Source organism: Vanellus vanellus (genome assembly GCF_965231255.1).
Source record: "Vanellus vanellus genome assembly, chromosome: 9".
In the NCBI taxonomy this organism is placed as follows: domain Eukaryota; kingdom Metazoa; phylum Chordata; class Aves; order Charadriiformes; family Charadriidae; genus Vanellus; species Vanellus vanellus.
In genome coordinates, this window is record NC_138914.1 from 4,286,974 (window position 1) to 4,314,789 (window position 27,816).

The 27,816-nt window shown below is 48.0% G+C and overlaps 1 protein-coding gene across 1 annotated transcript; it reads left to right on the forward strand.

Annotated features, from left to right (window-relative positions):
• Positions 1 to 600: 600 nt before the first annotated feature.
• On the forward strand, positions 601 to 26,932 carry LOC309675514 (monocarboxylate transporter 2-like; the record flags this gene model as incomplete). Its single annotated transcript, XM_082487845.1, has 4 exons — positions 601 to 817; positions 17,961 to 18,104; positions 22,922 to 23,797; positions 26,640 to 26,932. 4 exons carry the CDS (start codon positions 601 to 603, stop codon positions 26,930 to 26,932), a joined length of 1,530 nt encoding a protein of 509 aa, XP_082343971.1.
• Positions 26,933 to 27,816: the final 884 nt, after the last annotated feature.

A 27,816-nucleotide genomic window follows, 5' to 3' on the forward strand; every position in this document is an offset into this window, starting at 1 on the left:
TTCCTGTGGTCGCCAGGGGGATATGCGAGGACAAACAAGGGGCGAAAAAGGAGAAAACCCGGCGGAGGTTCGGTCGGTGTCCCCGCCTGCCGGGGCGGGCCGGTCCCGCGTGGGGCGGTGCGGCGGCGCCCCCGTCCCGTCCCCTCCTGTCCCCTCCCGTTCCCTCCGGTCCCGTCCCCTCCGGTGCTGTCCCCTCCCGTCCCCGCGGGGGTGTCAGTGGCCGCGCCGCCGCCGCGCTCCCGCAGGTGGGTACTGTCCGGGGCGGGCGGGGAGGGGGGGGGGGAGCGCGGAGTCCCACGCGTGTTTCTAACCTTATCCACCTCCACGGGGCATTTCTGGCCGCGTCCCGCTCTCCCCTCAGCCCCAGCACGGATGTCAGGAGGCACCGTGACATATAGCTGTTATTCTTTGCGTTAAACGGCAGGGGAGGGGCACGACGTGAGAAATGAGTAACTGGACCGAAGGCGTGTTGGGGCGATGCTGTGGCTGCAGAGCGGGGATTTGGGGGGAGCAGCACCTCCGGCACTCACGCTGCGCCTTTGCGCTTTGTTTTTCAGGGTTTCCCAAGGAATGCCGGGCGGCCACTCGCGCAGCCCGGCCATGGCCCCCCCGGCTAACGCGGGGCGAGCCGCCGGCCCCCCGGATGGTGGCTGGGGCTGGGTGGTGGTCTTCGGCGCTTTCATTTCTATCGGCTTCGCGTACGCCTTCCCCAAAGGCCTAGCCATCTTCTTCAAAGAAATCCAGGATTTCTTTGGCACGTCCTATAGCGAGATCGCGTGGGTCTCCTCCATCATGTTGGCCACGACGTACGGTGCAGGTGAGTAAACCTGCACCAGCTCCTGCGGCGCGGTGTGTTGTAAAAGCAGAAACAAACCAGAAATCTCCACTCCGGGACAGTGTACGGGGAAAGCAGCAGTGTCCATCTGCACAGGCGTGATCAACAGGTTTATTTTCTGATTGTGTTTCCAATGTCGCTTAGGGAAACAAGTTGTATGCGGAGCCTAAAGGGGCTAAGGGGCAGTTTTTTGGAGGTAAATTGTTGTTGGCTGGGATTTTCAAACAGGTCTGGTGCCTTCCAAATTTGTCACTGGGTTCAGCAGGTGCAGGCGTATTTTGACCCCTCTGGGTACCTTTTGGGCCTGTCGGGGACTCCAAATGCCTTTGAAAAAGTGGTCTGTGACCAGTTTGGTGCTGACATCCCCTTTATTTCCAGCTGGGTTTGCGGCACCTTTGCTACCTTTCGAAATAGGGCTTATTTCAGTAATATGGGTGCGGGGTTATGCGGAAGCCTTTAAAAAGAAAGGGATGCAGTCGCCTCTGCACACCAGAGACTGAGCAGCATGGTGTGTCCCATTGCTTCATCCCCTTCCCCGGCCACGGGCTGCTGTGGGGGATTTCTCTGACACCACAAACAAAACGTGGCCTTGTCCCTGTCGCACAGCACCTCCGTTCTCCCAAAGGCAGGCAGCACCAGCCCTGCTCCTTGTATCCGAGTGGCGAGGGGACGGGTGAGCTGTTTCAAAGAGACGCTGGCCTCCTCCTGCCTTTCTTTCGCCCAAGTCAGTAACTTTGCACCCGAGAGGCTGTGAAGTGCAGTGGTGTGACCCAGACCTGGCGTCTTGCTGAGGGCAGCAGTGGTGGTCCGCTACCAGGAACCAGAAGATCAAAAGCTTCCCGTGGGCATCAGTGAAAAAGCCCTGAGAAGAGGCTGGTGTAAAATAGCTGGGTCTGGATTTCAGCCAAAGGTGAGCGTGGAGTAGAGCAATAAACAAAGTAACTGCTTGTTTATTGTGGCAGCTTATAATTACAGCAATGAAATCGCCAGAGTCAATCATTCTTATCAGTTGCAAAGCAGCACATATAACTTTGCTCTGGTTTTATGATTTTGATATCACTTTCATGGCTCACTGAAAAACTTGGGCTGCCTTTGATTAAATCTGCAATGGGAGGCATACAGGAACCACACTCTGTAATTGCAGGAAACTTCGATATTTATCCTGGCTATTAAAGCAATTCTGAAAATACTCTTTGTTTTTAAAAATTGATTTGTTTTTTATTCCTTAATAACGCACTGTAGAGAGCGCAGTTGGTAATGAAAGTAAAGATGCTTTGTAAAGGTTTATAAAGTGGCAGCGATGCTTGAATCGGAGCCTGTTGTAATCTACTCTATTGAAACCCACTGCAAAGGCTTGGTCCCACAGAGAGTAGCTCTGCAAGGGCTGCGTTCCTATTTGAGACCCCACAAATGGAACACTTCACAGGTAAAACCCAAGCAGCGATTTAGAAAGAGAAATCCTCCGCTTGAGCCAGTGCCATTGTCCCAGGCCACCTCCTTGGCCTCCCTGACGGGATGCTGAGCCCGAGCCCTGGAGAGCACTGCAGTTTTGGGACAGGTTTCCACTGGGACTTGTTATTAAATGCAGAGAAAAGCACTTTTCCCTCAGCCCCAGTGATATAAATAAGCAATCTGCAGTGAAAAGGAAACATCTGGGCTCTGTATAGGCAAGAGGGTTGAGGTGGGGCGGGGAAACTGCCGTGGGGAGACAGGCAGAAGGACCGCTTGTCATTTAGGTGCTACTTAAATGGTGTTTTAAAGGGCTGGGGTACATTATCGCAATGTCTCTGAAGCAGTCGGGTGGGAAAAAAAGGAAAAGCAGGCGGCCCATGCCTCTGGCGTGTTCAGTTGCCTACAGATGAGCATCTAGGAAGCTGCATGTTTTAGAAGTCAAAGAGGGACGGCTAATGTTTGTTACCGAAAGGATAGGAATGAGTGGAGGTTGCTGTAAATTTTGTGGTCTGGTACTAAAATTAGGACATTGCTTTTGGGGGAGGCTGTGGTTGGGATTTTAATTTAGGTGAGTGTGCTAAATGTGTCCTGTGGAGAGCAGGGACAGCTGCTCTCCCTGATGGCTGGCTGCCCTACACATTTCTCCCTGTCTTCCCAGGAGCGCAGGGCAGTGTGCAGTGCAAGCCTTCTTCCTGCGGAAATCATGGAATCGTAGAATTGTCTAGATTGGAAGGGACCTTTAAGATCATCGAGTCCAACCATCAACCTGACACTGCCAAAACCACCACTAAGCTGTGTCCCTCAAGACCATGTCTACCCATCTTTTAAATACCTCCAGGGATGGGGATTCTGCCACTTCCCTGGGCAGCCTGTTCCAAAATGCTGTTTCTTTCTGCTGCGCTCAGTCTTGGGTAGGTGTTAGCTGGGGCTCAAGGCACTGTGATGATGGTGTCATGATTTCAACCAGTTTGCAGAAGTCACATTTTAGTTTGGACACCATCATCCACAGTGAAGCTATGGGAAGCGCTGCTCTGCTGCAGGGAGGGGTGAGACCTTGATGGAGCGGCCGCAAAAAGCATGTCCCTTCCGCCTACTGCCACGTGCTGAAGTGCTATCCCATCACCTATCCAGTAATGCTGCAATAAATGCACCAAAGTAGTTATCTGTAGGTTGGGGGCTCCCTGGCTGCCTCTGTGGGTTGTTGCCCGCTCTTCTTTGTCTTCCAACAAAAACATGTCCCCCCATGCTCTGGTATGGCAGAGATCGTAGAATCACAGAATCATAGAATGGTTTAGGTTGGAAAGGACCTTGAAGATCATCGAGTTCCCACCCCCCTGCCATAGGCAGGGACACCTCCCACCAGCCCAGGTTGCCCAAGGCCACATCCAGCCTGGCCTTGAACACCTCCAGGGATGGGGCCTCAACAACCTCTCTGGGCAACCTGTGCCAGTGCCTCACCATCCTCACAGGGAAAAACTTCTTCCTAATGTTCACTCTGAACCTACCCTCTTCCAGTTTAAAGCCATTCCCCCTCGTCCTATCGCTACATGCCCCAGTAAAAAGCCCTTCCCCAGCCCTCCTGTAGCCCCTTTAGGGACTGGAAGGCCGCAATAAGATCTCCCCAGAGCCTTCTCTTCTCCAGCCTGAACAGCCCCACCTCTCTCAGCCTCTCCTCATAGGAGAGGTGCTCCAGCCCTCGGATCATCCTCATGGCTCTCCTCTGGACACGCTCCAGCAGGTGGATGTTTTGTGCCTCAGATGCTTTGTGCCTCACCGCAACTGAGTGAGGAACATGCTCTGCAGATTAACCCTGGACCTGTCAGTGCCTGAAGTTGCTCACAGGGCTGTAGCTGGGGGACTTGAGCCTCTTGGGGTGCAAGTCACGCTGACAAGCTGGCGCTGGAGCAGGTGAAATGCTGCTCTGATGGCCAACTCTTCAACTCGCTTCCTTCTCTTTCTCTCCAAGCGTTCAAGCCAGTGCTGTGTGCTCTGCCCCTGCGATGTTGTAGTGGACTTTTATCCCAATTAACTGAGCTCCTCCTGCCTTTTTGCAAGGAACTTTAACGTTACCCTCCCTTATGCTATTGTATGGTAATATGGGGGATGATACAACTGGGCACTGTTAGACTTAATTGTGGGTGATTATACCTTTGTACCTTCCCACTTGCCTTGCAGTTGCTCAGTTATGTCCATTTAACAGTCCTCCCCTCCTCTGCTCTGCTCTTCAATAAGATTTATGCTTGTTTGATCATCCCTCTCCCTACAGCCATCCGGGCTGAGATATCGAGTCGCTCAGTGGCTGCAGACGGGGCCGCGGTGGGAGTTTGCAGAACATGGAGCAAATGAAACGCACATGCCCAGGAGCGTATTTAACACATCTAATTTGATTGACTGGACATTTAACGCCAGAGCGGGTTTGACTTATGAACGGCCTCAGTGATTTGGAAATTCTCGCTAAAGGAATGGGGGGCGCTGGTTCCTGTGAGCTGCCAAAGTCTTGGTCTGCCGCGGTGCCGGTTAGAGCTGTTAGGACGCCCGTGCAGCAAAGCTTGATTTACTTTGCTGAAAAACTAGTAAATAGTTTAACACTGGATTTTTGGTAATCTTTTCTGAAAGAAAAGAAATTCTAAAAATGCCACAGTAAGTTTTCAACATAATGCTGAGTAACAAGTAGAGTTAGTAACCCCGGTAATTGTTGCCATGGCTTATCCATTCCCTCCCTTCCTTTCTCGCAGCAGCGTTGAGGCAGAACTGTCACAGCCCACGTGGAGGCGCAGGGGTGGGTGCAGTCTGCAGCTGCCTGGGAACTGCGCTGGGGGCACCGAGCATCTCCTACGTGAGGCATCAGCCCCGTGTCCTGGGGGGGCTGAAGGGGCCAAATGGTGCATTTGCTGGTGTCAGGTGTGGGCATCGCAGCCACGAGAGGAAAGCCCCAAACTTGCCTCGCCTCCGCCCCTTCCCCCTGCTCCAGCAGCAGTAAATGGCAGTGATTTGGAAGGCGGCCACGTAGATCAAAAGCTTTCCTCAAGAGCGTGCAGGCTCCGCTGTTTGCTCAGTTGGCTTCAGGGAAAGGCTGTGGTGTTGCTGTCCCCTCCCCGGTGTTGGACCACTGCGCCGTGGACTCAGGGCAGCGAGGCAGGGGCGGGAGGTTGGCTGCCAGTGAGGTGGCATCCCAGCACGGGGATGTCCCCCACAAGGGCTGACCCGGCCGCCCTGCTCAGCTCCCTCCGTCCCCGGGAGCTCGGGGCAGCCGTGCCCCCCCCGGCGCCTTGGCAGGGCGCGGGGGCTCTGATGCTCTCACTGACAACAGCTTTTGTTTGCAAACATCCTTGGGAAACAGTCCTGCGGTTCCTTGGCATGCTCGCTGGTGCGGGGACTTGTTTTTAGGCTGCGCTGCTTACTGTGTAAGAGAGCTTATGTTTGCATTTCGTAAGTGCAAATGAAGCGTATTTTCTCAAAATGCTCGCCTGAACTAACCCAAATCTCCACTGGAGTAGCTCTGTTGACTTTGACAGCATGGATGCAGATTTACAGGGACCACCTGAGGCTGTGGCTTGTAGCACCAGAGCAGTGCCAGTTTTTCAGACTGAGACTGAAAAACCAGCCCCCGAGACTGTTTCTGCCCTTCACGTTTTGCTTAATTCCCCATGGAAGCTGTTTTACAGCAGCCGAGGCTCTGGCAATATATATTGCAGAAGTTTTAATGTGTCTTATCCCCCAGTTTCTTAATCTGAACTAGGTTGCAGAAAACAATTCTGTGACTATAATACAAGTAGTAAAACAGATTAGTGTGCAGTAAAGTGGATAGCCTGGAGTTTATGACAGGGTTCTTGTAGTTCTCGCCGGTGCTCGTGTTCAGCAATTCCACGTTTCCAGTTGCAGAGGGCAAACCGGCAGGTTTGTGAGTGAGGAGCATGAGGGAACATTGCTTTTCTCTGACCAAATCTGCAGGGTGAAACCTTGTCAATCTGATTAAAAAAAAAAAAAAAAAGGATTTCTGTTTTGTGATGTTTCTTTTCTTTTTTTTTTTTTTTTTGTCATGGGCTCCTTCCTTCCTCCAAATAAGAAAAGTATTACGGAGCAGAGACTTTGCCAGATGTAAAGAAAAGGAAGCAGGATCTGTCCATAAGGGACCAGAGGAGATGCCATCATCCTTCCCTAGAGGCGCTTTCAGCTGCACCTCAGCTCCTGGGTGTCAGGCTCCGGGGGTGATGAGGACATGCCAACATTGGCAAAATGTGGAGCATCATAGGGCACCCGTCGTGCTGCTGCGCGCCCTTGGCAGCGTTTCCTTTTGCAAACTGCCTCCTCAGACTGTGCTATGCCAACCAAAGCTCCCGAGGTCTTGCCTCACGTGCAGGGATGAGTTTTGTGCAGGGAAACAATCTTAAATAATATCATTGCAAAACGTAAAGCCTTTGGGCTTCACGCCTCCTGACTTGGGCTGTGTCCCCACGTCGCGTTCACAATACCAAACTGAGCTGCCCTCTTCCCATTTTTAAGGGCGACACATTTCAAGCTGGGCCACAGGTGAGTCCCTGGAGATAGCCATTACCCTGGGGAAGCAGGAGGCAGTTGAGCTCCCAGGAAAGAAAAGATAAGCAATACTAATTTGCTAGTAATTTAGTTGCCCTATTGAGCATTTGGGGAAGCAGTCAAGCATTCTAAAAATAAGACATACTGATGCTACTAATTTAACAGCAGCAATGTTCTTGTAGCTGTTACGGTCTCCTCTAAGGCTATCAGATAGGTAAGGATCACGGGAAGAAGTAATGTCTTTTATTATGGCCAACTGTTACAGCTTGAACAATGAGCCGCCTTTCTGGCTTGTGTGCCAGAATAGAGAGAATAGATTATTATTGCAGATACCTAGGGCCGTATCTGCATTTTCAGTTCTGGGGTGGTTTTTTTGGTTTGTCTGGTGTTTTTTATGGTGACTGTGTGGTCCAAATGCTCCTTCCATTGCTGTAATGAAACCACAGAAGTCATCTGAGTGAAACTCAGAGACCAGATCCTGACACAGAGTCATTTCAGCTGATAAGCTTGGGTAGCGCGGGCTGCAGCAAGAGACATCTGACCTCTTTTTTTTCTCATTTTGAAGAATCTCACTCATTCTTTTGCAATTGCTGTGCAGCTAAGCCTTGTGCATGTTTGTATTCAGATTGTAGATGTAAATATGTGTCGCTTCTGTTGCCCCTTTAATACATAAAAAACTAAGTTGCATCAGGACCATACATTGTTTTTATTCAGTACGTAGTGCAGTAGAGTCTTGGTCTCAGTCTCGCTGTTTGCTGCTGTAATGCTCCCCCCAAATCCCCAGGGTGCTGTTCTTACACATCCAAATTTCTATTAAAAATTAGGGAATCACCTTCTATTTTCCAAGACAGGTGCAGAGAGCCACCTTTTGCAAACAGAAGAGAAATGAGAACGTTGCTCAAATAAAAGCTTTATCCTGAAGCCAGCTGCCAAGGTTTACTACTCTTGTTATTTATTATTTATGGTTTTGTAATTGGATGAAATGTCTGAAGATTTAATTCTGGGGGTACTCCACAACTGAGTCTTTTCTCCGAAGAAACTTTCTCCCAGAGCTTGTAGCTGCTTAATAGAGCATCTGCTAAAGCAGCAAGGAAGAGATTGGGAAGTTGAAAGTCGACCATTGACCTTGAACATTTAATCCAAAATTTTATAGCTGTATTTTATTACACTGCTAACATGATAAATTGCAGTGACAGGTTTAGAAAGCGCCTTACAACATGCAGTGGTGTAAAGCTGTATTAATAATGAGTTTGATTCTGCAGTTTTTAACTTAATCAAAACTGTCAATGTTCTCTTCTGGTCTGGTGCAAACTTCATCAAAACCTTCCCTGCCTCCAGAGCTCGCCCAGCGCTCTCCTCCCATCCCAAGTTGGGAAGTGCCACAGCACTAAAATGGGGAAACTGAGGCACGGGAAGGGAGGTGTGGGGTTTCTTTCAGCCAAGCAGCAGGTGGGTGACAGAGCCCAGGCCGGGCCCCGGGGGCTGCGAGCTCTGTGCCAGCCGGTTTTGGCTCCGGCATTGCCTGATGGACCGCAAGCGCCAGGGCAGGACGTGCCTTGACCGGCGGAGCCTTTACTGCGCTTGCTGCTAAAAGCTCGGCGATGGGGCTTCCTGGCAAAATTGTGTCTTGTGGGTTGCCCAGCGTTTTGCGGTGGATTTTCTGTGTGCGCGGGGTCCCAAATGGGCGAGCATCCCCTCGCTGCGGGGAGTAGGGCTGTGTGCGGGAGAGCAGGGGGCCTGCGTGGGGCAGCCTGCGGGGCTGCTGTCTGGTTTAAGCAATAATCCCTGCAAGCCACCAGTCCTTCAGCAGATACGGTGCTCACACGCTGTTGGTGCTGTTTTCATGTCCTGCTGGTGAACAATGAGCTGCCGCAGCGTGTGCTGGGGCTTTTGCTTGTTCTTTAAGAAACGCAGAGCCCCAAGCCTGGGAGCTCCCACACGAGTGGCTTCGCCCCTAAAAAGCAGAGGGGTTATCCTTGCGCGGTATGTTTGGGTGGTTGCACTACAGGTTTCCCAGCATTTTCTATGACACGGGCTTCGAGGAGAAATGGAAGAGTCATGCCAAACCTGGGCACGGTTTGCGTTCAGAGGTGCTCAGCCCGTAGGGATGCAGTGTGGATCCGCGGTGCCCGGCAGCTGCTCGCTGGTCTTTGCAGGAAAACCAACACCTGCATCCTCTGGGCCCTGTGTTGTGTCTGACCACCCCATGGGATGCCTCGGTTACCCGAGGCTGTCCAAAATGACATGAGCACCTCCTTCATCAGCCCGTAGTGCTGAGTGATGAAGGTTACGAGAGAGGAGAGGGAGAGGAGGGGAGGACAGGCGATATCTGCGGTGATGTATCACGTCAGCTCTCTCTACTTATGTGCTTACAGCGTTGGTTCAACAAATGTTCTCAAATAGGGCTTTCACTAGGGTTTCCCTAGGCATATGCTTTTCCACTCGCGTATTTTGTGTAGGCTGAAACAAAAGGAATATCTCCGTTTATCCACAGTGGATATTCAGTATCCTGCCGTCGTGGCCCAAGCCCAGGCAGGTGCTCCCCGTGTACCTGCGGCTCAGCTGCCCGGTGCTGGACTTCGTCCTTTTGCGTATTGCCACCACTTCTTGGAGTCCCACCAAGAGTCAATCAGCCTCCCCGTGTCATTGAAACAAGACGTCTTCCCACGTTGAGGCAATCCCTGGAGTAGCAGCACCATTATGATCTTGGATTGTGTTAAGAAAGCCAGATGAGGAATGATTTGATTTCTGTAATGGATGGCGCTGCAGATTCATATACTTCTCCTGACTCTCAGAGAGTGCTCAAGCCCTGCAAGGTCACCACGTATGTGCTTATATTTTTTATTTTTTTAAATAGCCCTGTTCTACTTAAGAGCGGTAATAGCACTATAGGTTCAGGTGAAATATTTCTGTGTTCGTGGACTTGGTCACAAAGCTTTATCATTCCGCCCTTCATTGGAGCTAGCAAGGTCATCAGGCAGCAGTAATAGAGATGTGATAGACTTAATAAAAACTGAGATTAATAAGAACTAGGAAGAAGAAAGCGAAGAGTTTTGGCTGGGGGGTTGTTAATGCTTTGCAGGCAGGTGTTAAGCCCAGAGTAAGTTATAATCCACTCCCACAAGCGAAATTCAAACATGTGAAATCTTCCCCCGGTCAGTACAGCGTGTGTTCTGTGTGCTGCCGTAGGAAGGAGCGCGAGAGCGTTGATGCCAACCTGTCCCACAGCACTGGAACTTTTCTGCCCCTGGATGGCTCTCAGTATAACTGGTCTCTTGGTCAAGTTATGTAGGGCTTCCAGGAGGTGGGCAAAGCCCTTTGGAGAGCATGGCTAGGTAGGGGCCAATTTGCTTGTAGAGCAGGTAAGGACTGGTAACGAAGGGCTGCTGGTCTCAGGGAATAGGTGTTCCAGCTGCGCAGGGGACTCATTCTGCAGCTGGGCTTCAAATGACGGGAGGGTTAATAGTTTGCGGTCCGGCCAAAGCAAAAGGTTAGCTAAAAAAATCACGGGAAAGAAATTCAAAAAACGTGCCGTCGTGACCTTCTGAAGGTCAGCGGCTGTGATCTGCTGTGTGGGTGAGATCCAAACCAGCAGCCCGGGGAAACCACCGAGCACGGGCAGCCGTGTGCTCGGCACCTGCGACGCCATCCCCTTGCAGGAGCGGTTATTTAATTGCCTAAATACGAAGTGACACGAAGGACCTTGGCTCCAGCCCCAATTTCAGAGCTGTTGGCCTGTGGCTCCTCCGTGCGCCGCAGGAGCAACGCGTGTCAGCTGTGTAATCTGGAAATTGAAATGCCGAAGCGCTGATCAGATAAGATTGCTGGATAAGGAAGAGGACACTTTGTCTTTCTGAAGCTTGGGCCTCATCTGCTTTGTTTTTCTTCTTTTTTTTTTTTTTTTTTTTTTTTTTTTTTACATTGGGATGCTGCTGTGGTAAACTCATGTATTTCTGATGGGAGGTGAGGGTCCCTGGCGTCCCAAGGACGTGCCTGGTGGGTGCGGGGCAGGGAGAGCTGCCGCGGTTTGGTTTCTGTGCCAGATCATTACACCCACCGCCTCCTCAGCTGGAGACGGTTGCCAATCCTGGGGAGACCCAGCACCACGCAGCCTGGACCGACCGGTTTGATGACCGAGTAGCGCATCGCACCGGGGTTGTGCAGAAACTGCAGCCGTTGGCCCCTTTAACGTACAGACCACCTGCGAGGAAGGAAGAGAGGCAGGTCCTGGTGGCTGGTTAGCTGTCGGAGCTGCTCTTGCACATGCTGGACTTTAGCCTCCTTATTTAACAATGACTATTTGCTGTGCAAAGTAATACTAACAGAAGGCATCAGGGCAGTTTAGGGATGGACGGGTCTTTGGAAGCTGCCCTGTGGGGTCTGGCAGAGGGGTGTTTGATACCGTGGCTGTCACCTGAGGCGTTTGCTCGCTGCCGCCCGTCCTCCGGTACGGGCGTGTGTGGCCATCCTGTCTCCAGCAGCGCTGCCTGAGGAAGAACCGGTTGTGTGGGGGCTCCTCAGGCATTGCGGGTGCAAAACAAACCGTCTGAACCCAACAGCTGAGACTGTTAATACACCTTATCATTACCGGGTACTATCAGTTCTTCTCTGGCGATCTGGACCAGGCACGTGCAGGGCGCAGTTACCGGGGGTCAGCTGGTGAGAAAGCGGTTCTGGTGACAAACACTTGAGAGCATGAGGCATCCAGGCCCGGGACCTTGGACTTCTCTTCTGGCAAGGCAAAAGCCTGAAAGGCTGCAGGTTTTAACCCTCTCATCCCTTTCCCCACCGCCTTTGTGAGCGTGCCCCGTGTTTTCTCAGGCCGCCTCCGTTTCGGGCCGTGCATCGTTACCGGTGCTGATCGCTGCCGCTGATCCCCTCCGCCCCGAGAGGTTGGTGGATTCTGGCAGCCTGTTAATAACGCGGGGGCACTTGCTTTCATTTGCGAGGTAATGAGGAGGTTGCTGCGTTACAATGGGCTGGTACCCTGTCGGATAAATTACGAGGCCAAAGGCAGTGTTGTTATTCCACTGAGGGAATTAGATTATTACTGAGGAAATTGCGGGCCTGCTCCTGCCGTTGTTTTCCTACTAGTGTAATAATAGACTTTGTTTTATTAGTATAAATGATTTCCCCCCTTTCCTCCCAGCTGAGTACACTCCGCTCCATCTTACGTCCCCAGTGACTCCACACAGTCAACGCCAGTCATGTTGTGCTGAGTTCCTTAGTATTATCTGTGTTTTCACAGCAGTTTGGAAAATATTAACTACCCGGGCAGTTCTTTTGGTGCTGACCAATGTCCCTGTGCAGTAACAGCTCTTTAGAGCCACTTGTCACTGTGGAAAAGTGGGAAAAGCTGAGCCGCACGTGGCAGCCCCAGTGATGGGGGCACTGGTGGTCCCAAATGTGCCAGCACCGGGGTCCGTGAAGTGGACTATTTTAAAGTGTTGCTATTTTATCATCTGCACGGCCATCAAATGGTCTTACCAGCAGACATATGATGTTTGCAATGGCTCTGAGCCACTTTACACTGTCAGAAGGTCAGTCTTGTGAAACCTGGGAAAAACCCACGTTGCATGGAAGCTTCTGGGTTACGGGGTCTGTCCTTCAGGGTTCCAGCTCTTAGCTGCTTCCCTGAGAGCCCCGAACAGAAATATTTCAGCAGAAATTCATCCAAGCCAGGTTCCACCAGAAAAGGTGAAAACTCTTTCTCTTAGAATTAAGTCAAATAATAAAAAAAAAAGACAATCCAAGCTTTACAAATAAGGGAGATATATATATGTGTATATATGGGAGACAAAAATGTTTTAGTCCTTGTTAAAAATACATTGGTGTTTTGCACCAACACTGGAAGTTTTGCAGCTCATAAAAAATTCATAAGGCATATTGAGGAAAACAGAAAGGCAATTCAGGTGTCTATTTTTTGAGCGCTGTCGTACTTGCAAGAGTTTAAGCCAGTCTGGATTGATATTTCTCGTTAAATGCCAACTCTGCGTTATGATCCTCTCTGGATCAGAGTTCAGCGGCTCAAAAAGAATAAATGACAGGATGGCCTGGCTTTGTGGAAGAGAAGAGAGGAGAGTCCAGCGTATTTTGCTATTTTGCATTTTCTTTATGGTTTTACAGTCTCCTCTTCAGGGTCCTTTTCACTTCTGCAAACACAAAACTCAAGGTGAAAAGTAATTGGACAAGCTAACAAATGAGTTAGGGCTTGCTTTATTTCCCACCGGCGAGTTCCTGTGTTTTGCTTGCCACCAAGATCAGCTTCTTTGACATGGCCTTTCATGTACCGGCTAACAACGAATGGAAATCTGCCACAGGTATGAGAAAAGAGAGGCTTTATACAGGACAGGCACTAAACCAGCATGATTTATATGGGCTGAGGACGGTGCTTTACATTACATCAGTCTTCCAGGAGTGCCGTGATCTCAGCAGCATCTTTAGGGGATATTTGGTGCGAACTGTCGCTCTCCAGACTGCAGAGTTTTACTGCAGGCAGAACCCCCTTTATATGCACCCTGCTCTGCAAGGGTTTGGGGTGTAAAACAAGGTGTTTCTGAGCTGGCTTTCCTTGCTTTTACCCAGGGGATGATGGTAGCTCCACTGGAGACCATGTGCCCGATCACTGAGCCAGGGGAGGTGCAGAGCCACAGGCACGGTTCTGAGCGAAGCCAGCAGCAGGATGAGGCTCAGCATCCCCCCTGTGTCCTCCGCTGTCTCGTGTTATCCCCTCGTGATGGATGATAAATGATCGTGCAGCTGGAATTTCTTCAGGAGGGAGGAAGCCACGTGCTGGGTTGTGGAAGGGGGCTGCCTGGTGTCCTAGGGCTGGCTGGGTGGGAATGCCATCCCTTCCCGCAGCGAAGCGCCGGCACTCCTGTGTCATCAGCCTTGTCCTTCTAACGTGTTGGGGTGCAAGGAAGTGATTAAATTTTGCTCCTAATTTCGTCCTTAGAATTGCAATGCCACCATGGTGGTGGGGTTGTGGGGCCAGTGTTGGCTGGGTGACAGCCGCCCTGGCTGCTTCGCTCCCTGAGAAGCCATGCACCAGGGACACGCTCAGCAGCTGAGATGGCTCTTACTCCTTGACGTGACTTTCCAGGGACTCTGACAGCATTCGTGTGGCTGCTTCTGCAAGGTCAAACCAGGTACCTGGCGGCTTTCTGAGAGCTTTGACAGCTGTTTCTCTTGCCCTGTCCTCACCTGACTCTGTAAATTAAGAGGCAAAAATCACCCCAGCTCCTGTTAGCCTCTGCCGTTGGCTCGCAGGAAGGAAGGAGGGTTTAGTTGGGATGCCAGGACAGGGAGCCTGTGGTTCCTGCACGTTTGACCAGGCAGGTATCAGCAAGTAAAGGTGCCTTGGGATCTAAGCTGCACACGGGGGTACCATAATTGGTTTCTGTGTGGTAATCTACAGCATCTTTATTCTTTTCATGCAGGCTGAATAACTGGTAAATGACAGATCCCACTTTTCAATTCCACCTCGTTTCCAGGGGCTGTCACACTTTTTAATTTTTGCAATAGCTGCGAGCAAAGGAGTGATCGTGTTTCCTGTTCCCCACAACTGCGGTGCCGGCTTTGTTGTTCCCTCTTCTTAATTCCTCTGCCTTGACTTGAGCTATTTGATGCTTTCCGAAGCTCCCCAGAGCACTGCTCTTAAAGTTATCTAATGCTTGATGGCTGATCAGCCCCCTGTGAGAAATACTTTAGGGGTGGCATGTGGCAGAGCTGGGCAGGAGAGGGGCGTTTAGGTCTGTTGGGTGTGATGCTGATCCCTGAAGACGTCTGGGCAGGGTGAAGGTGTGTCTGTGCTTCGTACGCCTGCCCGAGTTGGCAGGGTTTGCGTGCTGAAGTGTGCACAGCTATGTGACATGTTGCGTGCGCCGGTTTCTGCCGAGAGATGGGGCAGCATTTGAAAGGCTGCTCCATTAAAGCCTACGGACGTTTCCGTAGGTCCAAATGACTTAAGTGGAAGTAATTTTGGGGATGTGATTTTGCATTTGCTTCAGCGCATTTGAAAGGTCTGCTCAGGACTGTTACAAAACCTTCGTCCTATGAGCAGCATCTCAGGGAAGTTTGGTTTTTCAGCTCTTTGAGACCTTGGTTTGGATTCTCTGATGTCTCGTAAAGCATAAGTCTCGCTGATGCTTTCCCTGCAGGTTGAGTGCTCGTCATGGCCTCTGCTGTGGATTCTCCAGTGGCTGGAAAGGTTTATTCCAGATGCTCTGCTCCTGTTTTCTCCTGTAACTGTCTGCACTTAGTATCTTAGAGGTCTCTGACCGTCAGTGCTATGTGGGTGAGGCTGGTTAGGGAGATCAAATGCTGTTGCTCACACGTGTGCTGCGATCCTCTACACCATTCTTCTTCAGCAAAGCAGGGTCACAGGGCCTGGACTTACGGTTTCAAGCTGCAAAGGAGAAAGGCTTACGTTGCTTCTGACGTTCATCACAGTTCCCTGTGAGCTCGGCCCAGCCCATGCGGGTAACACCTTTGAGACCACAGCTCTCCCACCCGGACTGGCAAACAAGTTGGACTGATTATGTCCCCGTAAAACCAATAATGCTGGTTACAGCAGATGCAGGCTGTTCGCTGAAGGTCACACAGATCTGCTGTAAAGCATTGCTGAGAGATCACACAGGACAAGAACAGGGAGCAATTGGGGTCTCATGGCTTAATAAGTGATTGCTGGCAAGTTGGGATGTTGTGGAGGACACCGCACGTTCATGGAGGATGCCCCAGGGGCACAGGAAGGGTGCACTCATTTGTAATGCCAGTGATTGTGACACAAATGTTTGCTTTTATCTGCTCCAGCCTCTACCACGGGTTGTCTCTGTAGCCGGGAAGCAGAGCAGAATGTGTCCCACCCTCAGCTCATTCCAGTTCAACATCTACTGTCATGGTCCAAACCCATCCCATGCTGATGGTTGAAGCCAACAGGACAGCTTATGGACTGGAGAGAGAGGGACGTGGATCCATATTCCCCTTCTCCTGAGGTGGATGCTGCAAGAGTGGGACATAAGTGAGCATTTTGTTTTACTTCTCATAGCAGGGGCTTCTCTCCCCAGGAGCTGCCCCGAAGCAGAGCAGAAGGACCTTAGCAGAAATCTTGTGGGCTTTAAATGCTCTGCTCCATGGTACAACATCCTGTAGTTTTAGGGCTAATGTGAAAGCCCTCTTCCAGCGGGAGGGGTAATTGAAACCACATTTTCTTAGTTGAGTAATTAGATTGATTCTGGAGAGACGCGGACATGTGGAAAATTGAAAAATGGAAGAGATTTGTGCCCTTAGGCTGCAGAGGAATGTGTTGGTGCCTTTCCGAGGAACGCAGGCTCAATCTGTTGCTTTACAGGACACACTGAGACCAGCTCAGGCATGATGCAAGTCCTGGTCCTGACCAGGGAAAACTCAGTGAGAAAGGGGTCCCTTTCCTGCTGTGCTGATCTGACATACGTATGTCTTTCCCCAGAACTTCTCATTGAATTCTTTAGTGCTCTGTGCAGCAGAAGGACATATGCCTGTAAGCCCAGTTACAGGATTGGGAGAAAAAACTCTTCACCTAATCATATACTCCCAGAAATGTTAATTGAAGGGTGCATTCGATGGGGCCAGCTCACAGATCACGCAGTGACTGGGATGCTGTTAAGACTGCGCTTGTGTGTATTTCATTTACGAGTGGTTTGACCTTAGACATCTAGTGGAAAGTATTTTACATGTTACAGCTGTAACAATGGGCTTCATTCCCCAGATTAAACCAGTCATACCTACTGGGTTTTTTTCTTGCACGTTACAACAGCTGAAAACTTACTCGGATGCTGTCAGCCATGTTGAGGGGATATTGGGGTTTTTGGGTCCGGCTCCTGTGCTCAAGCGTGCAGTGCTTTGCAGGGTCTGGAAAGAGCTCTGGTGCTATTTCTGGTTGAGATTATTTAAGCAAAGGTAAATATCCCACCGAATGGCTCTGCGGTGAGGTAGATCCCACAGTCAAACTCTTCAGAGATGCCTGTAAGCTTAAAATACCTGTATGTGGACAGTGCGGGCTGTTCATAACGGCAGGAACGAAGGCAAACAGGCACACTGGGCTCCGAAACACCGTCACCAGTGCTGTGTGCTGAGTAGCGCCAGAAATAGCCGGGCAAGATAACACAGTAAATGCTGCCTGTATCCCCCCGCCTCATTTCCAGCATCATTTTTGCAGCATTTTGGTTCAGGGTTTTTGAGTAATACAGAATCTTGTCCTTACATCTCATAGCTTGACTTCTGGACCACTCTTTCCTGCTCAGTTTGCTTTCCCTAGTTCTGACTGCTCAGTCTGATCGAACTTCTGAGTTGGCTTTGCTTTGGGAAAGAGGCTGGTCCTGACACCTTCAAAGTCCCTCCAACATACATTAATCTGTGATTCTGATTTTTACCGGTCATCCAGCTAGTTGAGACTATTAAACACAAGGCCTCCCTTCTTTCCTCCTCCACCCAAAGCCGCTGGCATGTTCCACTTCCTCAGATTTCAGTGCTTCCTTTCAGTGTGCACGGTCTTTGTTAATCCATTTCCCTCTTTCATAATTTTGCACTTTCCTGAACCACCTCTTTACATAAATGCAAGACCAAACTGGTTCTTTTGAGCTCCGGCTAATCCATCATCCCAACCTATTTCTACCTACATAGACTGCTATTAAGATTTAATTAACAGTTCTGCTGAAGCTTCAGTCCTGGTCAGCAGTATCAGAATTGCATTAAAGAGAGGCATTAAAAATGCAACGGCATTCATGATATCAGCCTCGTAATATGAACCAGTGCTTTGTGTGTACGGTTCAGCATCACAATAAATCAAGAAGCTCCTGCGTTGGGATCATGTGTTCACCTGATTTGTTACTGCCGTCTGCCTGCTCTGATGACACTTAAAAGTCCTGGGGGCAGGAGCTGTCACCGACTACACAGCCACTGTGTGGCACGGGACATACTGCCATCTCCACACGGCGGATCATCTTTCTCCCTTTTTCCATTTTCTTCCTGAAGTCCCTCTAGAAGCTGTCAGCAGCAGCGCAGGGGCACTAATATTGCAGAGTTTTACCTGCTTTGTGTCAAACATGCCCTTCTGTCAGAAGATACCAACCTCAGGGAACATTTTGCACTCTTTCCGCAGGTCCCATTAGCAGTATTTTAGTAAACCGCTATGGCAGCCGACCCGTGGTTATATTTGGAGGCCTGCTGTGTGGCATTGGGATGGTCTCAGCTGCCTTCTGCACCAGCATCCTGCAGCTCTACATCTGCGTGGGCTTCATTACAGGTAAGAAGAAAGCACCTCCTTCCCACTCGTGCTGGAGGTTCGCTTCTGATGGCTTGGGGCACCCACACCTGGGTGCCTCAGCCAAGTGCAATGGGAAGCTGGTGAGATAAAAAGCTGGTGGGACAAGGGCCCTCACTTATTAACTGCTCCAGAACAACTTTAGCAAAGAGCGTATCCCCCGCTAAGCGCTGTGCTCCTGGCTGAAGATGGCGTGTGAGGTCTTAGCAGGGGATGTGCTCTTTGCAGATGAGTGCTCTTGGCCAGAGGCAATGGTGAGGGTGGCCATCAGTGCCCTCAGTGCTGATGCGAATGCAGGTTGACTGCGCTCTGCCCTGGGCAAGGCAAGCCCTTCGAGATACAAGAGCAACTATGAAGAAAGCACCTGTGTTCCTATATAACTGTGCATTATATTTCCTCTATGAGATATATGAAATGAGATTTCAGGAATTACTTTGGATTACTTGCCCTTTCCTTGCTTGTGAGGTTAGGAGGTCCTTCATCTGAAAATAATAACCACTAGAGTTGATTGAAAATGTGCAATATTCTCCATATTGAGAAAAAAAAATTCTACATTTCCTTATTGAAATTATCATTTGAATTTTCTGTATTGAAATATGGATTTCCATATTAGAAACTCAAACGGGAGAAGGCACAGGCTCAGTCCAGCATTTTTAAAGCCTGCAGGTGCAGGGTTATTGCTTTTAAAGGTAGATGGCTTAGAGTTCTCCACCTGTGTGAGTCTAGATGCTTAATTTTAAGCATTTTTGTTTGATTATTTTGGCTAAGGTTTCTTCCAGTGCAGCTAGGACATCTGCCTGAAAACATGACGCAATGAGTTCAAAATTGGCTTTTGAGGTTGCAAGGTGTATGTTTTAATGAATGTTCCCTATCTCTCTGCAGCCACATTAAGTGTTGCTGCTTTCTGAGCGTGAAAAGTGCGAGCTCAACATTTAAAATCAATAAAACCAGCCACTAGCAAAGTAAATTGGGACAGAAAGTTTGCCACCCTATTCTCCTACACCAATATTGCTTTATTAGATCTGTACAGGAGTGAATAAATCCCCATGTAGGATTCCCTCTCTTAAACCTTTCTCTTTCTAAGGAGAGTCACTGTAGTCAGATGAAACTGTGTTATTAATGAGTGCATAAATCTTGCAGATTCCTTGAAAGAGATTCTAGAAACAAAGCAATGAGAAATAAAAATAACCAATGTCTCCTGTGGATAAATTCAATATTTATCGATGCATGAGCTTGCATCATTCCCTGCTAAACAAATGTCCTCTAGCAACTTGACTAACGCTGGATTAGCACAAGAAACACGTAAATCCTTTGCTAAAAATATATGCATTTTGGTGAGCAGAAGGGCTCAGGCAAGGAACAGTGCTGTAGGAGGGCACTGACTCCTGTTTTCAAAGGTACTTATCTAAAAACGTGCCAGGAGGCAATTTTGTGCCTAAGGCCAATGGGCCTGGGGCTTATGAAGACGCCCCTCTTTTTTTGGTCCAAATCTGATTCGTTGCCCAGCCCAGAGAGGTGATAGTGCGAGCTGTGCTCCATGCGCGCACGTAACCCTCGTGCCAGTGACAGGGTACAGGTCCCCGTGTCTTCCTCGTCTTTCATGCCGTGATGTTTCCTCGGAGCAAAGCACGTGTGGTGTTGTGTACATCCTTCCCTCCTGCTTGCTGAATGGGGGCAGCTGTGTGGATGAGGTCTTAGCTAATAACCCATCATTTCCAGGCACGGTGCGTATGTGCTGGGGAAGGAATATTAATTTGACAGAGAAGGGAAGATGCTTGTAATCCTGCTAACGTGCTCGATGCCTCTAATTGCGCTTGAAGTGCTTTCGCTGGTCAGGCCTAACATGGAAGCATTCAAGGGCAATTATGAAGCTGCCTGCTCCTCCCGTGGCTGAGACAGCATTACTGCACGAGAGGGACTTCTGTAAAGGTGATTTGCAATGACTGTAGAGCAACCTGTAAACACCACACTCTTTCTAGTCCCCTTCCTGCTGGCCTGAAAGGAAACAGACTGACGCAAAAGACCGTGTTCATGTAATTCGCAGGGATGGAGATCAAAACAAGATAGCTGGTACTAGGAGGTTCCTGCTACAGTCCTGTGCTTTTGGCATATTAATAGAAATCTCTTCAGAGGAGCAGAGCAGGAAGTATCTGTTTACGGTGGAGGGATTAGACACGGCAATCTCAGCTGCTTTCTTGATTATGTCTTCTTCCATTTGCATGCAGAGCAGGGAGCTCCGCTGTCGGAAGCAGCTCCAAAGCAGCTCTGTCCTTGATGGCACCGAGCTGTGGGCTGCACGAGGCACTCTGCGTACGCTGTAAAACCCGTGGTCTCTTCCTCACTTGTTTCCCTGTAGCCCTCAGAAAAAGAAAGGGGGTTTGCAAGCTGTCAACCTGGGTGGATGCCAGCCTGGGTGCATTAAATAGGCGTTTAGGCATGCAACCTCTTCTCCAAGTCTGAGGTAGTAACAGCAAATTTCAAAGCTAAATACAAGGCAATAATGACTGGTCAGAGATTAGTTCAATCTGTACCAATTAGACCGCCATGAAATAAAATGGGATCTGGGGTGAAGCGTGTTGACTAATGAGACTAGAGTCTTTGCCTCAGCTGTAAATGTTGAGCACTGAGATACCTGGTAGGATCTTCCTTGCTAACAAGTGTGAACAAGATCAATAGCTACACAGCTCGCTCCTATAGCACCACTTATTTCCTTCTAATATGAGGGAGATGGGAAGGATGCTCCTTCTGGCACGAGCTTGCTTCTGCTCATGCGACACCACCAACAGGCCTCTCTGTCATATCCCTGGGGAGAAAATGTGGGGTTTTGGGTAACAGTTTCAGCCATGGAAAAGCTGCTGTAGTTTCTGAAAACTGGAATAAAATGGATATAAATATTTCCAACTAAAGTCAGCCAAAAACTTAAAGTAGATTGAAATTCCAGTCAGTCAATTTGAAACTCTCCAAATTTAATTAATGGGAAGAGCATGAGGTAATATTAAATTAGATTTGTCTGACTGGCGAATTAATGTTCACATAATAAAAAAATTGAGTTGATTATTGGTTAAGTGGGTAGTTGGCATCCAGTCTGATTTTCCTTCTCTGCACAACATGTGGTAGTTCCCTACCAAAAATGATTCTGTGGAAACGATGGTTTAATTTCTGTGCTTACCTACCAGCCCGGGAAATACGGAGTTAAAGCAAACTCTAATCCACTGTGTTGCACCTTCTCAGGTGAAAGAAGGTGCATTCCTCTATCGGAGCACCATGGAGCGTGTTCTCTAACCAAGGCTGTGTTTTGCCTCCATAGTTCTCAGGTCAGCCCTCTCACAGGCATGAATTTGGCCCCTTATGCATTAGGAGCAGGCTGTACTTCCCAAAGACATGCCCTACCAAATATATGGACTAGCTAGAAAGGTTCGTGCTGAGAATGTTTTTCGTATCAAGGCTAATTTTAATACATTGCCATTTAAATTTATTTTTAATGTTGTAATCTTCCAAGTAATTAAAAAAAAAAAAAAAGAATCTTAGGCTTGGCAAAAATCATAATTTTGTAAAACCATTCAAACTGAAGCTATCCAACATCAGTGGAATTCTGCTGCATCAGTTGGATTCTACTCTATCAGCGACTAATGATAGTGTTCCTTAATTAATTTTGAGGACCTTGACCTTTCTAAATTCTCTTCTGTAAAGCAATATGCCTAATTATGTACTGCACAGTTAAACAAACTAATTATATAGACTAATGAACAAGAAAAAATCTGCATGACCCTATTTTCAGGATTCGTGTTCTCTGGTATAATCACTTCAAGGATTACATTTCTGCTTTGTTCTAATGTGGCTCATTCTTTCCTGGATGATAGGGTGGAAAATATGCGGCATGATTTTTAAATGTCATTTTGATGGAGTTCTGAAAATTTGACTTTTTAAGGAAATACTGCACATCTTAGAGATGTTTGAAAAGAAGACATTATTATACGCCAGTGCTCTCAAACAGAACCACAGGAAGTTGAGACCATCACAGCATTTGGTATCTGCGCCTTTAGATTTCACCTGTGCACGAGAAGCTGGCTAACTGAATTAGCAAGGCAGATTTATAATACCATTTATATACCTAAATGCAATAAAAATTTTTAATTAAAAGAAACACTCTAGGGTCCTGTTTAATTAGCATCCCGAGTAGCTGTTTTGCTGTGTACTTGCAGACCTTTTCATCATTTGCATCAAACCTGAGTTGCTCACACCACCAAATTAGTAGTGGCTGAGAAAGGTGATGTTATTTTCTGTGGAGGACTGTCAGCCCGGCAGCAGCGTTGGGTGCCCACCGCCCACAGAAGGGGCTGCCAGCCCCAGCTGCATGTGAGGAGGATGCGCTTTGGCAGTTAGCACTGTTCAAGCCAGAACAACCTTCCTCAAACTGGGAGTTGTCATTTTTTTTTTTGATAAATCCATCCTCTCCTCCAACAAGGCTGCTGTGTCTGGACAAAACCAGCCAGCGTTCATTGAGGGTATAGTTCCAATTGAGTCTGAAGTAAACTCTTTGTGCTAGGTTTAGCACCCAAGAGATTTGCAGTGCAAAAGGAAGGGGCATTCTCCGACCGAAAGTGTCTTTCTGGGGTCTGGTTACACAAATGCGGTAGCCAGAAGCTTAGCGATATCTTGAGCAAAGTTTGCATCCAGGCTACCATGTTGAAGAGCCGCCAATGGACCAATTGTCCATGAATTTGCCTTAAACAATGAGCTGAGGATAAATGGGTCTCAAACCTTCTTTTGTGTATCTAAACTATTTTTCTGTGTTCCAGGGTTCGGCCTTGCTCTCAACCTCCAGCCATCAGTGATAATCATAGGGAAATACTTTGTGAAGAGAAGACCCATCGCGAATGGCCTTGCTATGGCGGGGAGCCCCGTGATGCTTTGCACCCTGGCTCCTCTCAACCAGTTCCTTTTTGACAATTTTGGGTGGAGGGGCAGCTTTTTAATTCTTGGGGCAATTTTATTAAACTGCTGTGTGGCTGGAGCTCTCTTCAGACCCATTGGGGCAGCCACGGCATCAGTCAAAACCCAGGCAACTGAGGAAGGGAAGGCTGCTCTGAAAGAAGAGGTCACTAAGGATGCCGTGGAAATGAGTAGTCCCATGAACGTCCCAACGGAGACCAAAAGAGAAGAGGAAGGAGGAAAGGACTGTTGTGAAAAAATCAATCAGTACCTCGATTTTTCCCTCTTTAAGCACAGGGGGTTCTTGATTTACCTGATCGGAAACGTGCTCATGTTCCTGGGATTTTTTGCCCCCATTGTTTTTCTGGCACCCTATGCAAAGCACATCGGCATTGATGAATATTCGGCTGCTTTCCTCCTTTCAATCCTTGCTATCGTGGATATGATTGCTCGACCTACCACTGGCATCATAGCGAACAGCAAGTGGGTGCGGCCGCGGATTCAATACTTTTTCAGCTTCTCCATTGCTTTCAATGGCACCTGCCACCTTCTGTGCCCGCTGGCTTCTGGCTACACGGGGCTTGTCGTCTACTCCATCTTTTTCGGCTTGGCCTTCGGCATGGTTTGTGCCATGCTCTTTGAAACGCTCATGGACCTCGTGGGAGCTGCCCGGTTCACAAGTGCTGTTGGCCTGGTCACCATTGCAGAGTGCTGCACGATATTGCTGGGACCACCAATTGGAGGTGAGTGTATTTTCTTCCTCTGGTTCCACTGGGTTGTCGCTTATATTTAGCCTCTTGCAAGCACACTTTGTAAGGAGTAGTTCTAAATGTCTTTTCTCTGCTTCTCACCCACTGTTTTTCCACTAGTATTTGGACAGGGAAGGCACGTCCCAGGTACCTCCTCCAGCATTTCCCCTTTACTCCTTTCTGTGTAGTCCTCCAGTTGAAGTCAACAGTTTGGAGAGTGATCTTTTAGTCCCTGTTCCCTTCAGACACTTGAACTGAACTTGCAGGGTGGGACTTCCTGCAACACCAAGAACCTTGTACTTCAGACGACTCCTCCTGGAGACTCCTCCTGTTGCAAAAGGCTGGAGTCCACAACTTAAGCACAGTGAAACACAACAGTTCTATGAAATCTTCTTGTTGACTCAAACCTAAGCCCTGCTATTTGTCTCTAAGGCTCTGAGTACTTCAACTTGTGAATTTCAGTCATCTTAGAGCATTGGATAGATTTAAGGCTGTTCCTAAAATTAAAAAAAAAGTTTATTTTGGATGGCATGGTTTGATATATCAGAAGGCAGAGACCCTCAGAGGTCCATGTTGAGAATATTGAACTTCCAGCAGGGCTTACAGTCCTCTGAAGATACGTAGGAGCAGTGACCTCCTGTGATTTTTAACAGCCTCCGCTTCTTTCCCTCTATAGCATGTGCTCGCTTCTTTTTCGACAAGGAACACACCGTGTCTGGAAGACACTGTATTTGAATCTGGCATTTGGCTCAAATGTAGTCCTTATCAAATCTGAGTTGGCTCTGAATTAAATGACTTTATAGGTGACATCCTCTCAGTGTATAGATACCATCCCATCTATGTGCCCTGTCCTGCAATTTGCATTTCACCTGTATGCAGGCTTGAATACCTGGTTTGGAAACTAGTCACCTTTAAGTATGCGAAAATGTTTAATTAGGTTGTGTGTGCTGTCTGTATTTGGATGTATACAAGTTAAACTCTGCTAATTCTTTTGATATGGCAGTATCACAATAACTTTAAAGAATGTACAGAAAGAAGGCAGTTTAAACCCATTTTCTGGGTGCAAAACTGAGATCTGGCTAATACTCTGTACGGCACATCTTGCAGAGCCATTTAATTCTTCATAGTACCATGTAGTTCATACGGTGTGACAGAAGCAGCTGTATCCTCTCGCTGTCTTACAGATTCATTATTTAATTAATGACAAACAAAAGAAAATACAATTTTAAAATGACCGTTTTCTGAATTATATAATTTTCTGTGTGGAAGATTAAGTTAATGACCAGAGCCTGCTAATGAGGCTAAAACAATTCTATGTAATAATCAGTAATATTAGTTTTGTAGGGTTTTCCCCACCATTTTAATAAGCAGCAAATTTATTGGTTCTTTGGCATTTTAATAACCTACTGCAGGGTTCTGCTTTAATGAACTAAGTAAATTGTTCCCAGTGTGTTTTATGGCTTTATCTTATTCTCAAAGGAAAAGAGGCAAGACTATCCTACTGTTGAATTTTCCAATACTCTACTCATTAAAACTCTCATTGAAACCTATTTAGGAGACCTCTAGGTCATCCTGATTAGCAGAAAAGGAAAAATTGTTGCAATTAGCATTTGGCTGATGTTTCACCAGTAACATGAAAAACACAGTGCATTGAAAATGGTGTACCAAGGCATCTAGGAATGATTCAGGAAGAACTGTTGACCAAACCCAGTTAAAATTATTATTTTTGCGATCAAGAAATCTATTTGGTGGCCATAAAATCCCTTGTTAGTGTAATGCAGTGGGATAATTAATCATCAGCTTTTCAACGTTAGGGGTCAGTCAGGAAGTAATTAAAGGTCCTTCTTTTCAAGGAGGAGAACATATTCCAAAAAGTCAGAGAGCTAATGGATGATGGGCCAGTTTCAAGGAGGACTAGCTGTACTGTGAAGGCCAGGTTAGGAGTGGGTCTTACTTTAATTAGGGTTTGGGATATTAAGAATGGCCTGTGTTGTGCCAGTAAATGGGAATTAATGCTTAGGATCATAATCCCAATAAGATTTGCATTACATTTTGACATAATGGAGAACACTGACATTTCAATTAAGCCGTCTCCCTTCAATTACTCTGTGACTCCATAGCAGAGGCATTAACCTTTGAGAGGAACCTGTCACATTTCTCTTGGCATTGAAATTATCTGACATTGACAGCATCATCTTCGCTTTCCCTGGAACTAATGTTTTCCAGTTCCACGCAGTGCCCTTTCATCTTTAGATCACGAGTATAAACGCAAAACGGGCAGCTGTGCCAAAAGCTGAGTCCCCTCTAATGCTGGGAATGACCCGTGGTGGAATAAATTGGAAGGTCTTTGTCAAGAGTCTGTGACGAGACCCAGTGGCCAAATGCCATCTCATGAAGGTCTTCCCAAACGCTGCCGCTGTTGTTGGCAGCCTGAGGTCTACCAAGTCAAACGGGCATCCTTGTAGGTGGTCACTGGAGTCGATGGAAAGATTCTCTGCAGGCTCTGTCATCAGAGGACTTTTAGTTTCCGCATGGAAAAAATAGCTGTACTTGACAAGTCCAGACTTTGCAACGTAGGTTCTCTGTCCCCTTCTATTTAACTGTACAAATTATTGGTAGTATTACCTATGTCAATGTTAATTACCCACAGACTATATTGTGGAACACTTGTGAAGTATTTGCAGGATCAGAGTATTTGTGGAAGAGATCAGAAGTCCAGAAAATGTCTTATTTTATCCTAAAGCCACAAGGGTGTTCCTTTATATTTAGGATCTGAAAACACAATATTCTTGCCTTCGTCTCTAAGTTTCTTTTTTTTAAAAAACGTGTTTTACAGGAACTCTTATCGATACTTTTGGGGACTATAAATATATGTTCATTAAATGTGGAGCTGTGATGGTCCTGGCAGGAACCTTCCTGTTCATCATGAATTATTATAATTATCGGATGCTTGCCAAGGAGGAGAAGGAAAGGAAGGCAAAAGAAGAGGATCCCAAATCTGTAAGGACAGAAAAAGAAGGCAGAAATAACTGGAGCAAAGAAACCACACAGGACGGGCCTGAGCTGGAACCTTTGAGAGAGGAACTAGAAGGACTAAAGAAGGACATGAATGGCACAAATGAAGTATAAACCCTTTCCCATGGGCTGAATGGAAAATTACTTCTGGGTTGCTTAAGTGCACATCAGCTGTGAAATCACACTAGGTTTTTAACTTTTGCTCTACGCTCTGCCATGTACGTCCTCTTCTTTGTTGTCGAAGACTAGAACAGAAACAAGTCTAGTTTCTTATAAAGTGCTGGGACACAGTGCAGTATCCATTTGCATACCAAAGGTCCTGCAACATTTTTCTTTATATTTCCCCCCATTTCCAAGAGGGGCTGAGTAAGGGTGTAACTGACACCCCACTTCTATTCCCTGTACTACAGCTCTACTCAGTGAAAAGGCCAATGGCCATCAGAGTCAATGCAGAGCCCCTCCAGCTGCCTGAACGGGCTTTGCATTGAGTACTGGTGGTGGCTGGGTCTTCTCACCACGCAGTCAAAACTCTTTGACTGTCTTTGACTGCAGTGTCAGAATTATCCCAGGGATTTGGTGCTGCCTTCCGCTGGCAGCTGCACCGTGACTTGTACCTCTGTCTCATGGAAATATAAAATAGACCTTACACTCATCTTAAATACAACATGAGAGAGCTGCTTGAACAGAACAAGGGCAGTACGAGCCTGTGCGTGAAGTGGCGGTAGGGCAGCCTGTCTGTGTGCCTGGAGCGTGCTAGGATGGAACTCGCTTGGGTGGGGTGACTCATCCTGGCTTGACCAGGGACTTTCTTAGGGACCTCGAAATTGAGGAAAATGCCTTGAGAAAGGTGACGTTATGCAGAGGAGCAGCACAAGGCTGACATGGTACAAGAGTCTTTCTTCCAGGTCCTTTGTCTGTGTGGTGCAGAAATTTAATCTTAAAGGGCATAAACCTACATTTGTTCTACATTTGAACAGTGCAGGTTCTTTAACATTTTC